Source organism: Oryx dammah, unplaced genomic scaffold (assembly GCF_014754425.2).
Source record: "Oryx dammah isolate SB20612 unplaced genomic scaffold, SCBI_Odam_1.1 HiC_scaffold_5, whole genome shotgun sequence".
In the NCBI taxonomy this organism is placed as follows: domain Eukaryota; kingdom Metazoa; phylum Chordata; class Mammalia; order Artiodactyla; family Bovidae; genus Oryx; species Oryx dammah.
This window is the reverse complement of record NW_024070189.1, coordinates 2,511,818-2,525,558: the sequence shown is the minus strand read 5'-3', so window position 1 is coordinate 2,525,558 and position 13,741 is coordinate 2,511,818. Positions and strand designations below refer to the sequence as shown.

At 37.8% G+C, this 13,741-nt stretch overlaps 1 protein-coding gene across 4 annotated transcripts in view; it reads left to right on the top strand.

Moving 5' to 3' along the window:
- The window catches only part of FER (FER tyrosine kinase), a 475,518-nt gene that overhangs the window by 352,435 nt on the left and 109,342 nt on the right, over positions 1-13,741 (top strand). For all 4 annotated transcript variants that reach the window (XM_040239698.1, XM_040239699.1, XM_040239695.1 and 1 more), the window contains one exon: positions 10,493-10,616. In XM_040239698.1, the coding sequence (XP_040095632.1) occupies positions 10,493-10,616 (124 nt within the window). The remainder of the gene's footprint in view (positions 1-10,492; positions 10,617-13,741) is intronic.

Sequence of the window (13,741 nt, the reverse complement as noted above, 5' to 3'; positions counted from 1 at the left end):
TGCATTGGCACACAGGTTCTTTACCACTTGCGCCACCTGTGAACCCCCAGATATCACTTGTTGTTGTTCAGTCACTGAGTCATGTCTGACTCTCTGTGACCCCATGGACTGCAGCACACCAGGCTTCCCTGTCCTTCACTGTCTCTGAGTTTGCTCAAGCTCATGTACATTGAGTCAGTGATGCCGTCCTGGCGGGGTGCAGCCCCTGCAGGATCCAGGGGGAACCCTCAGGAGAAATGGTGTCGGCGAAGAGAATGATTTAGAGAGAGAGATAAAGAAAGAATGTTGCAGATAAAAAAAATAGAGGAGAGAAAGAAAGAAAGACACAGGGAGACCAAGCTTATTCTGTGAGCAAGGCCCATAACTTTATTTTCAAAAGGGAATTGTATACCTTGACTTGTACATAGAGGGAAATGAAAGACGCAGGGTCATACAGAGTCAGCCCAAACATTCCAGTAGTTTTGCCCTAATTGAAACCAGGATTTCTTCTGCAAACCTTTCCCATAAACAATGTTGTGTACATTATCTTCTGGCCTTGGAGGCCTGTGGACATTTAATGACCCTCTTTTGATAAAGGCTGCTCAACCAGAAAACTTATTTTCCCTTGAAATGTTTTTTCTTTATATTTCTTTTTTTATTTTTATTTTATTTTTTTGCATAGTATATTTTATTTTATTTTATTTTTATATTTATTTATTTATTTATTTATGTCGGCCTCAGAAAATGCTAAACAGAGTTACATTTCTCACGGAGCAAAGGTGCAGTGAGTTACAACAAAGAAAGAACCAATTAGCTCAAAGGTCTGATGTGGTTAATTTCAAGGCTACACTTGTTTTTCTTACATGCCAACTATGTTAACTAATGCACTCCCAGGTGCACAGTGGATAAGGGATATGGGAACTTAGCAGCAAGCATTGGCTCAACAGTGAAATCCTACACCAGCACTACTCTAATAGTTTTTAACTCTTCGAAAGGCCTATATTTTTAGGCTCCCTGTGCCTCTCACAGTTGGGAGGCTGTGAATAATCACATGTGTAGCTGCAAGAGTCTGGATAAACCTGCCAAGCAAGCTAGAAGGCTGACAGAGGGGGTTTGATTTGAAATATTCCTCTCATGTCCAGGAGACTTATTAACGAAAGCCCTAAGTTGATTTTCCCCAGAGAAAGGTGGTGAGGGATAGCCCCCTGTTAATGTCAGGAGAGCTGGTGAAAGGCACAAAACAGTAAGACAGACAGATTCTGGTTTTGGGGTAGATGCTCGAGCAGGTCCAGGGAGCCCCTCGAATCCTGATCCGCCTTTGCCCGTCAGGTCTTCTCCGCATGACCTTTGTCATGGGTGGGATCTCCCGTGGTGGCTCCCGGCACCATCCAACCATCTCATCCTCTACAGCCCCCTGTTCCTCCTGCCTGCAGTCTTTCCCATCCACAGGGTCTTTGCCAGTGAGTTGGCTGTTTGCATCTGGTGGTCAGAGCACTGGAGCTTCAGCATCAGCGTCAGTCTTTTCAATGAATAATCAGAGTTGATTTCCTTTGGAATTGACTAGTTTGATCTCCTTGCTGTCCAAAGGACTCTCAAGAGTCCTCCAGCACCACAGTTCAAGAGCATCAATTCTTTGGTGCTCAGCTTTCTTTGTAGTCCAACTCTCACATCCATACATGACCACTGGGAAAAACCATAGCCTTGACTAGACAGACCTTTGTCAGCAAAGGGATATCTCTGCTTTTTAATATGCTGTCTAGGTTTGCATAGCTTTTCTTACAAAGAACAAGTATCTTTTAATTTCATGGCTGCAGTCACCATCCACAGTCTTTTTTTGGAGCCCAAGAAAAGAAGATCTGTCACTGTTTCCATTGTTTCCTCATCTATTTGCCTTAAAGTGATGGGACCGGATGCCATGATCTTAGTTTTCTGAATGTTGAGTTTTAAGCCATCTTTTGCACTCCCTTCTTTCACCCTCATCAAGAGACTCTTAGTTCCTCTTTGGTTTCTGCCATTAGGGTGGCATCATGTTCATATCTGAGATGGTTGATATTTCTCTGGGCAATCTTGGTTCCAGCTGGTGATTCCTCCAGCCTGGCATTTCCCATGATGCACTCTGTTGGCTTGCTTACTGCCTGCTAAAAAACAGCAACTTTTTGAAACTCATTGTTCCTCTCCCAAAACACATCCTACTTTGTGTTCAAGGATCTGTATATGCTTAACCCACAACAGCCCCTGCTGTGCTGTGACTACTAAAGTTATTTATCTCTGACCCATGAAAAAAATAATAATTTAACTTATTTAATTATTTAAATTATTTAATTAAATAAATAAATTTAATTAAAATTTATTTAAATTAACTTATTTAAATTATTGTTATTATTAGTTAAATTAGTTAGTTAAAAGGTGAAATGCTAGATCAAACAAAATATAACACATACATAAGAGGACACCAATTATAAGTTTAGAGTATCAAAAAGTATACACACCTGTGGTTACCATTTCCCGTACTTATAAAAGAGATTCGTTTGGGCTGGTTTGGGACTTTGTATAAATGGAATCAAACCTTTATTTCAGAGGGAGACTCTACTGAACTATATACTTAAAAATAGTAAAGATGCTAAAATTTATGCATCTTTTTTACCATGATGAAAATGGTTTCTAAGTTAAAGAAAAAGTCAGTTCTGTGGCTCACCTGGATTGCTTGTACAACATTGTCAATATAATTAACAGTACTACACTTAAGAGGAAAAATTTATAAGTGTTTTTACCACAACTTTTTAAAAAGTGAAAAAAGATGCTCCTGTTTTTTTGTGATTTTTTTTTTCTCAATACTGACATTCCAAGCTCTTTGCTGCACTGTGTTCTTTAAAATTATAAAGTAATGCTTTTTAATTAATTTTGATAGAAAGTTTCATAGTTTGTAAATGTGTTTATGATTAAAACCTTTGCATAAATTAAATTCTGACCATATCCAACAGAAATGGGTAAACATGAAGATATAAATATGTTCCTAATTACTTTAGAGAATAAGATTATATAATAGTTTTTATAAAGTAGTCACTGATTTTATTGCTTTCAGGGACTTAATGTCTCTAAAATATGTAGCCTATGATAAATTCAATTTCTAAAAATATTGTTAGCTTTTATAAACATTTTTTCTCTTAAGAAATTTAAATGTACTTTTTTTTTAATTTTTTATTTATTTATTTTTTATTTTACTTTACAATTCTGTATTGGTCTTGCCATACATTGACATGAATCCACCACAGGTGTACATGCATTCCCAAACATGAACCCCCCTCCCACCCCCCTCCCCACAACATCTCTCTGGGTCATCCCCGTGTACCAGCCCCAAGCATGCCGTATCCTGCATTGGACATAGACTAGCGATTCGATTCTTACATGATATTATACATGTTTCAATGCCATTCTCCCAAATCATCTCACCCTCTCCCTCTCCCTCTGAGTCCAAAAGTCCGCTATACACATCTGTGTCTTTTTTGCTGTCCTGCATACAGGGTCATCATTGCCATCTTTCTAAATTCCATATATATGTGTTAGTATACTGTATTGGTGTTTTTCTTTCTGGCTTACTTCACTCTGTATAATTGGCTCCAGTTTCATCCATCTCATTAGAACTGATTTAAATGTATTCTTTTTAACGGCTGAGTAATACTCCAGTGTGTATATGTACCACAGCTTTCTTATCCATTCATCTGCTGATGGACATCTAGGTTGTTTCCATGTCCTGGCTATTATAAACAGTGCTGCGATGAACATTGGGGTACATGTGTCTCTTTCAATTCTGGTTTCCTCAGTGTGTATGCCCAGCAGTGGGATTGCTGGGTCATAAGGCAGTTCTATTTGCAATTTTTTAAGGACTCTCCACACTGTTCTCCATAGTGGCTGTACTAGTTTGCATTCCCACCAACAGTGTAGGAGGGTTCCCTTCTCTCCACACCCTCTCCAGCATTTATTGCTTGCAGATTTTTGGATCGCAGACATTCTGACTGGTGTGAAGTGGTACCCCATTGTGGTTTTGATTTGCATTTCTCTAATAATGAGTGAATTTGAGTTGGTCTTTTTATCCCACCTTTCTTTAAAAATCTAAGGAAACTTGAATTGATGCCTCTTTCTTTTTTCTCTGCAGGTTTTCCTGTAGTAGATAGATACATCAAAATAATCATTCTTTTGAATTTTTTATTTAGAAAAAAATGTCTTTGTAGCATCTAAGTATTTAAAGGGTATTCCAGGAACCGACCTCTTTATACACCTGATCGTCCTGTCCATTCTTATCTTTATATCAAAGGCAGCTTTCAGGGGCATAACAGGCCATGATATAGAAAAGTAGGTTGTTTGGCATGAAAGCAGGGAGAGACAGTGTAATTTCTTTGTCTTGGTGGCAGATGGTGGGTTGTGGATGGGGAGGATACCAGGGGTTTATGATCTCACTCTTCATATGTTTTTTTCAATAGGTTGGCAGCCTTAGGACTTAAAATTAATTGGTGAATGTACCTTTCCAGCTTCCTCCTTGAACATTAAAAAATGGCACTATTAAGCCCTCATGCACAAAAGAAAACACGGTGAATAGTAAAATCTTGGTTGAAAGTAACCAAGGCAATCATGAGAACCTTTAAATAGGAGGGACTATAGCTGTATGAAATGCTGAATAATGCCTTAAAGCAAGAGTCAGCGAGCTTTTTCTGTAAAGAACCAGGTAGTAAGATGGTTAGGCATTGAGGTCTGTCCAGTCTCTGGGCATCCTCAGCTCCACCAGCACAGTTCAAAAGCATCTGGAAACAGCATGTAAAGGAATGAGTTTAAAGTTTCCAGTAAAACTTTATTTACAAAAGCAGGCATGGGACTGATTTTGGCCTCTTCAGGCCATAGTTTGCAGGCACGTGCCTTAGAATTTCAGTTATATCACCAAAATTACCACCTTAAAAGTAAAAATCAGGTTAGCTCAGCTCTCTCCTCCACAGTGTAATAAAGCGGATTTTCTCCAGAGTGCTTTCTGGAAGCCGATGTTCTGAAGGTCTGTGAAACCTGACTCTGCATCTGTCTGGGCAGGTCATATAATGTCTAGCAAGATTATAGCTGCTGCCCCTGGAACCGGCAAGTTAAAAAGTTCTGTGAAAAGCACTCTTTTATTTCAGAGAACTGTTTTTACGACCATTAGAGAGTCACATTGTTAGAGATCATCTGCAAAGGAGAAATGCCAAAGGCCCCGGGCCCTGCAGGCTGGCAGAGCTTGGTCATTAAGGAACCTCACCTGAAAAGATGAACGTCAGGCGTTAACCTCAACTGGGACAGCCGTACTCTCAGCACTGCCTTTGGCTCAGCTGAACTGCTGGGAGCAAGCTCTTCAGCAGGCGCTGCTTTAGGAAGAAGAGCACAGCATCAGAAATGCCAGCGTGTCCTTGGAGTCGTTTTCGGCTTTCCTGTGTTATATGTTTCTCATCTTTCCTCACAGACTGACCCGTGTCCAGCTTGTTACTGAGTCTTTCAGGTCCAGTGCTGCGGTCTGTGTGTGGGGGATGGTTCTTGGAAGAAGCCCTCATCACCTCGGTGAACAGCCAGCGCATTCCCCTGTCTAATCTCCCTGTCTGTGAGAGCCGCCTTTCCTACGTGTGCCCTGCGTGTAGCAGTCAGTATTGGCGGCCTCAGTGTCTGCATCGATCCCTTTCTTCAGGAGCGTGTTAACTTACCTCCTATTATACAAAATCTATTCTGTGTCTCACAGAGCACAAATTAAGTCAGCACTCATTGTTACGACTCTCATATAAATGTGTACCCACCTGAGTTTTGATGGGCTGGCCCACAGCCAGAAGTCTAATTAAAGAGAAGAAAGGATGAAAAGTTTATTTTTTAGTAACAACTCTGAACAATGGCATAAATGGACCCTCTATAATAGCTCTCTATAATTTAATACTTGCTTTGATTATGAGCCTATTTTAAATGTGTACATGAACACAACTAAACCAAACTTCTCTGGAGTAAATTGATATCCTAAAAAACAAGGGTAATGAATTATGCATTTTATATATCACTAGGGACTGGTATCTCTTAATTTAATAACCTTTAAATTTATTTGAAGATAAATTAAGATCTCTACATGATTCAGTGACAGAAAGTCATTAGTGGTATAGCCTTGATGATCCCTTTTCCCTAATGACAAATTGATAAATTAGTATTCTTGTTTACACAATAATCTCTATGAGTTTGTTTAATGTGATCAGTTCCTCAGAGTCCCATTAATACTGAAAGAGCAGATAGGATCAGATTTTCATAGCACAAAGTAAGAAACCTTTGAGAAAGAGCTGTTAAGAATAAAACAGTCTTCTATTCTCTTACTAAATGTTAGCTGTAAACAAAATAAAGCACTTCTATTTATTATTTCCTACTTGTTCTAGACATTTAATATATCAATATATAGTATCTTTTTAATTCTCAGTATCTTCTAATACAGTTATTATTTTATCCATAAAGAATCTTTGAGTGGCTAGTGTGGGAGTTATATCAAAAAAAATTATAGCGCTTTTATTTGTTCCTTCAACTCAAAGATCTAGAAGAAAGTCATTCTCGAGGCAGCATTTGTTCCAGTGGCTCAGAGATGCCACCAAAACTATCCTCTTCCCTTCACTCTTCCTGCTCTCCATGGCGACAGCTTCACCCCAAGGGTGCCCGTCTCTGTGGAGCATATCCTGCCCTGCATACTTCCGCTTGCAGAGAAGCTCCTTTCCTGGCACTTGTGTTAAAAAGTTTCTTTCATTCATCCTTTAGAAGTTATCTCCTGTATCTCAGTGGCCTGAATTAAACAGTGTACCTGCCTCTGAGTTTGGCATCCCTGGTGGCTCAGACGGTAAAGAGTCTGCCTGCAGTGTGGGAGACCTGGGTTCAATCCCTGGGTTGAGAAGTTCCCCTGGAGAAGGGCATGACAACCCACTCTGGTATTCTTGCCTGGAGAATCCCATGGACAGAGGAGCCTGGCTGCCTACAGTCCTTGAGGTCCCAGAGTCGGACAGGACTGAGCAACCGAGAGCACATCCCTGAATCAGTCACTTGAGAATGGGACTCCACTGATAATTGGGTTAAGAAAGTCTAGGATTGCCTTTAGTGCTGAGACGGGATAAATACTCTCCAAAATGGGAGAAAGGCAGTGAGGTGAATGAGGAAAAACTAATGTTGTGTGACGGCGAGTCCTTGCCACAACTGTTCCTGGTTTTATATGCAAAATAACTTCAACCAAAATACCAAGTTCCACCAGTGCTTATTGTGTGTACCATGTGCTAGGTAGGCACTCGCTTTGTGCTTTAGATACATTTTGGTCTTCAAAACCACCTTGAGAAACAAAAGGCGTTAATCCTTATGTTGTAAGGAAGGTTAGAGGGATTGTACCCCAGGTTACACAGCTAATCAGACTCGATTGGTGAGGCCTAACTGTCCATGCTCTTTTCACCATGTGATGCTGTGTCATTAGTAAACTAGAAGTTGTTTATAAAAACATTCTAAGAATTGTCTTAGAAATTCATCCCTGAAGGAATCTAGAAAATCATCCATCCTGTCTCGGCTTAGTATGCATATACATATATACATATACATATACATATATAGTATCCGTATAGAAATAAGCCTTGGTGAGACAGAGTTAGAGAAGAGGAGTTCCTGTCTCGTTTCACATATCTGTGAGCACCACCGTCTTAGTGCAGTGGCCAGGTGGGGTCCTCTAGGCGGCACGCGTATTGTATGCACATGTGCTACATATATGATTATTAAGTAGCTCACATGTTCAGAGAGGTTCTTTACAGTGGCACAGTGAAAATGACAAAAGACTCTCCAGACAAGAATACTGGAGGGGGTTGCCATGCTCCCCCCTGGGAATCTTGCCAACCCAACCCGGGGATCGAACCTGCATCTCTTACGCTCTTGCATTGGCAGGCAGGTTCTTTACCACTGGCAGCACTGGGAAGCCTCTGTTGGTCTACAGTCTTATCTGTTAAGAATTGCTCCTTTGCAAATTATTTTTTTTTAGTGATGCAGTTTACAAGGCAGTCGTGTTAGGAAGCATCGTATCAAGGTGAGCCCAGAGTTTTACATGTACTGCTTTACTTTGGAATCTAAAGGATTGCATGGCCTCCAGCAGGCGCCACGGATTCAGTGCTATCCTTTCCTAAACATTAACTTGGAGCAGGTGCTTGCAAAGCACAGTTCCAACCATTGGAGAGGAGCTAAGGAAGAAATGACTAGCATTAATTAGAAATTCATATGTAGATTGTCTTCATGGGTAGCTTATAAGCTACATGGAAGTGATTGTTTTTTACATTATTTACTCATTCATCCAAGAGTGCTTATTGAAGTATTATGCCATGCTAGACATCCTGTGACTGCTGAAATTAGCCTACTGACGAGAGGTGCAGTTCTCTTCACTGGGTTTACAGGGTGGGCTCGGGGTTAGGTGAAAGTCCAAATTTAAAAAGAGCAGGAAGCAGAAGGAAAAGTGCTAAATGTGAGCTAATTTTGGAAAGAAGAAATGTTAGGGTTCCACAGAGCACTGAGGCCATGTCATATGCCGCTTTAAGCAAATTCTAGAAGAGTTTCTTTCATTTGAAAGTTATTCCAAATGAGTAAACGAAATGCTGTGCGGTTTCAAAATTAGAAGGGTGCACTTCTTCTAAACCAGGCCAGGGTATCCATAAATGTATCTAACAGTATATGAGAATACTGGCCCAGGAAGTAACTTGAACTAAATATTGATTTTCAAGTCCATTTTAATAGACATTTTTTGCCTATTAAAGTTGAAAAATTAGTGGCTAATTTTGCTGTTTGCTGTTGCATTTAGGTGTTTTTTTGTTTTTTTTTTTTTTAAGAAAATTAAGTCAAGCTTGATAGAAGCTATTTCAGTAATGTTCTTAGTAATAAGTTTGATACTCTTTTTGAAAGAACAGAAAAAAGTAAATAATCTGACACCATTAAGATTACTTTTGAAGCATATAGCTTACTGATTTTGTAAGTAGTCCACCTATATTTGTGTAATGCTTGATTTATGAATAGGGGACAGAGATTAGAAAAAGAACTTTCTAAGGAGCGTTAGGCTGGTGTTTGTTTTCTTGAGACTCTCATTAAAGAAAAAGCCATTTACTCTTCACCTCTAGAGTTGTTCTATTTAAGGAGGCTAGATCCCTGGTAAAGAGTATCAAAAACATCAGGAAATGACAATTAAAATGCTAATCCCTCTTGCAAAACTCTGGCTTAAGGTCTGAGGCTCTCAGAGACAGAAAAAGTAGGAATGACTGTTTTTAGAGAACGTTCATTCAATATGTTTTGACTAGTTTTGTTTTACTTTGTTTACTAATGCAGTACATTATAATGTACATTAGCAAGGAAAAGTAATCAAGCTCTAACCTTTAATGCCATGCTGTTAGTGACTGTGGTCTAAGGCTGTCCTGTTCAGTCTGGTAGTCACTGGCCATGTGCCGCTCCTGAGCTGAGTTTTGACATGTGTGCTTCTGAAAGATGAACTGCGAGTTTCACTCAATCTGACATGATTTAAATTTAAAAATTTTGTTTCTAGTACTATGATTCAGCTATTGGAAAAATTTATAAGTATAATATTTTTGGAACAACCTAGGTATGTGAATCTATGTTTTTTAACCATGAATTTGATGAAATCTAAATACAGATCAAATATTTCTGATGGAAATTTGCATCTAAATTGAGACGTTCCATAAATGTGAAATATACAACATATTTTAAAGAGTTAAGATGATAAAATGTAAAATATTTTCACCATAATTTTATAATAGTGCATGTTGATTTAATAATATTTATACATAATGGAACTAAAGAAAAATGTATTACTTCAGTCACTTTCACCTTTTCATTATTGTTACTTTTAAAAATGTGGCTACCAGTATATTTGAAATTTCTAAAGTGGCTTGCATTATACTTCTTTGGGAACATGCTGGTTTGAGGAGTTTCTGTCAGATATCACTGGAGTCCATTTGTTGCATGAAAATGCAATCTGGCTCAGCAGCTAAATCTTATCAAACTCATAGCCTTTTTTTTTCTGTCCTACTCTTTCATGGTGTTAGTAATCTCAGTTTTTTAAGCAATCACTGAATCTGGTAACTAATTCAATATCATTTACTTTTCTTTTTAACTCATGATAATTATAATCTTTTATCTGGTATTAGAGACTGAAGGATTTCTTAGAAAATTTTGCCAGGCAGATTGGTGAGAAATTATGACCGAGGAAAAAAGTATGACTGAATATTATTATGTGTTGAGTAATATACGGTGTGAAGCCCTTGAAGTACTTAAACTGCATCTAAGAGAATTCATAGTGTCTGCTTTCTAATAAGATGTGTTCTTTTCATATTTTCTTTTATCCTCCTCTTAAATGAGCAGAAAGTATGGTTAAATGTGTAATGCTTTTTGTTCTGGAAGGTGTATCTAATAGGTGATAAATGTGACTTTCATCGTGATCTTCTCTTGTTGTTGATTCTTCTAGGAGGTGATTTCCTCACGTTTCTGAGAAAGAGGAAGGATGATATAAAACTCAAACAATTAGTGAAATTTTCATTAGATGTTGCTTCTGGTATGTCCTATCTCGAGAGTAAAAACTGTATACACAGGTAAGGAGAATATTTTAAAAACATTTTCCAGTTCTGTTAATAGGATATTAGAAAACTGGTGTAATTGCTATCATAAAGCAATGAATTTTCTTTCACAACATGTTTTTCTTGTTGGTTTTCATATTTTGTGTGAAAGTATTCTTTGACATTTTATAGAAACACTTGTTTTCTGTCTTCCTGAGGTAACTCCTTATTAGACAATTATTCACTAATTAAAAATCTATTATAACCATGAATAGCACAGTGATAAGATGTGCCTCCAGCTAATCATATGAGCAGCTATAATCTTTAACTGAGTAATATTGTTTCATGTGTTCTTCACCCTTTTCAAAAAAATCACGTAGAAAGTTATGGAAAATCTTAATAGTAAAATAATTCATGACTCTGTATGTGGCCAAGGGTGAAAAGATTTTAGCACACTAGTTATTTCAAAGGAGATTTTAGCAAACTTGCTTTAATTATATTAAGACCAGCAACTTGGTCTTAATGCTTTATAGATTGTGGTTTTAGTTGCTTATAGCTGAAAGTGATTTTTTTTTTTTTGCTAAATGTGAATAAAAATTAAGATCTCTTGCAGGATTCATGTCAGAGCCTAAATATGGCTGTGTATATACATGAAATAAGGTTTAGGATTTGATGCAGTTTTTATCTGCTGGAAGCAGCACATGATACTGTTTAAAGTGGGGAGGGTTCATTGTCAGATGAAACCATTATGTACTTTAAGCTGGTTGGTTATTGAGATGTATTCTTCCCTCATGTGTTTCACATGTAGCCTTTGTCCTAATATTCTGGTGAGGTTGTACAACATAGAATTGCAGCAGAACAAAGTTATATTCACCTGAAATATACATTTATTTGATCTCAATGAACATTTTTTACTTAATGCCCCCCCCAGTTTTGCTTAGTATTCAGTTTTATTCTGAAACTAAAATTATAGCTTATGTTTCAAATATGATTCAACAATCACATGTGTTTTAAAATACATTTCAGTAGGGATATTCAGTTCTGTTCAGTCACTCAGTCATGTCCGACTCTTTGCGACCTCGTGGACTGCAGCACGCCAGGCCTCCTTGTCCATCACCAACTCCCAGAGTTTACTCCAACTCATGTCTAGTAAGTCAATGATACCATCCAACCATCTCATAGGGATACTATATTTCTGGAAATTAAGACAATGAAAATTAAGTCACCATCATATTCCTGTTTTACTTTCTATCGATAGTGACTGTATTTACTTTCCATAAATGTAGATCGAATCACAATGTAATAGATATTTGAAAAGACTCTAAAAAATTGGTTTTGGACAGGAATTGTGTAATGACTTTGTTACTTTATGTTAAAAGTAACAGGAAAGGATTGCCCTTTAGAGAAAACCTGTAATTTTGATCGTTCAGGTGTTAAAGTTACTTTGGGTATCAAATGCTCTACTGTAGTTTTTTATTCTGTCTCAGATTTTTTTTTAACTGCTAGACTATCAATGACTTTAAACCATAATAAATACCCATTCTTGAAACTGTTGTATTGTTACTTACCAATAACACTCTTTAATTGCTGGTGTGTTGTGGTTGAGGGAACTGCTGATTCAATTTCTTGCTGCTTTTTAGTGACGGCTTTTCTTGCAGATGGATGACTGTATTTTTTTCAAGTGCTTCTATCATCAGAATTCAAACCATTCCAAATTGCTGATGGCAGTTAACTTTTAAAAATTTATACCACTTACAAAATCACATTATCTGCTATAATTTTTATTTTCTCCTTTTGCTTAAAAATGTTCATGCATTTACAAATTTTTGAAAGTCAGCCCACGCTTGAACACCTAGCTTAGAAGACTGTACCTAGTCCTGTGCTGCTTGCCTGTGGGGAAGGCTCCTGACTGCACGTCTTGAGCGACCGTGCTGAGAGCGCGTTCGACAGGCAGGCCTCGGCAACTGGCCGCAGCTGTCTGCGTGGCGCATCAAGAAGGATTCCAGGGCCCGTGGCAGAGCCCCCTGATTGATGAGTCACACTGTTAGGCTGCTCACCAGCATTCACACAAAGCCCCCAGCTTGGTCGCCTGTCACATAGAATGTCTTTGTCTTTAGTTCATAAATACATTTTGGATACGGTATTTTACTGTCTGTATTATAGCCACGTGTAATATTTTTCTGGGCTCACTCTCACTGGTAGCCCTCTAAACTATCTACTGTTCTGTTCTTGTTAATTGTGATCACTGGGTGGATTTTCTGATATCTCTAGCCAGTGGTCTTTGTTCCTGTTCACACTTACGTAAGTGATCTTTTGGATGAATTCAGTATTTTCTTTCATTTTAGTATCTCACCAATACATGGCGCTATATTGAGAAAGTGAATCATTCTTTCTGCTGAATTTTTCATGAAGTGACTTGTGCTAGGAAACTGTGTTCCTCTATGTCTAATTCTGTGGTAGCAGTAGTAATTGCAGTGGAGTTTTAATTGATTTGCATTTAGTAGATATACTCAAGACGTGCATTTTTTCTAAGAAAAAATATATATATTTGTGTAGTATAAATATAGCATAAATATATAAATATAACATATATAGTATATACTACAGTGAAGAGTATTTTTCCTCATTGGAGAAATTTTAGTAAGGTATTTCAAAATTCAATTAAAATTTCTAAAGTTTCCTTTCAGTTTTTCAAGAAATGAAGAAAGACACCAGGCTCCATTCTTGACATCCCTAAATATATATAATACACGTCCGTGAATTCTAAAGTGTTTGTCCTACAAATCAAAGCAAAATATTAAATATGCTTTAAATTTTATATGAAGTTATAAATTTATAACTGTTCACTGATTAGAGGTCACTGGAATTCAGAACCTGAAAATATTTTTAATTGTGTTTCCCCAAAATAGTATCTTTACTTGGGTGGGGGATGCATTTCTTTACTTTAGCTTCGTTTTTTTTGATTACCATGAGAAAAGCAGAGCAGTGTTTCATTATAGATGAAAAAGTGTGACCCATAAAATGGAAACAAGCAATTGCATAAAGAAATGGCCCGCTTTCAGAAAATGTTCTTGTAATTTCCATTTCACTTGCAGAAGTGCTCTCTTGATACACCGAGTTTCTGATTGAAACCATTTCTGTCTAGAGTGTTGGATACTCTG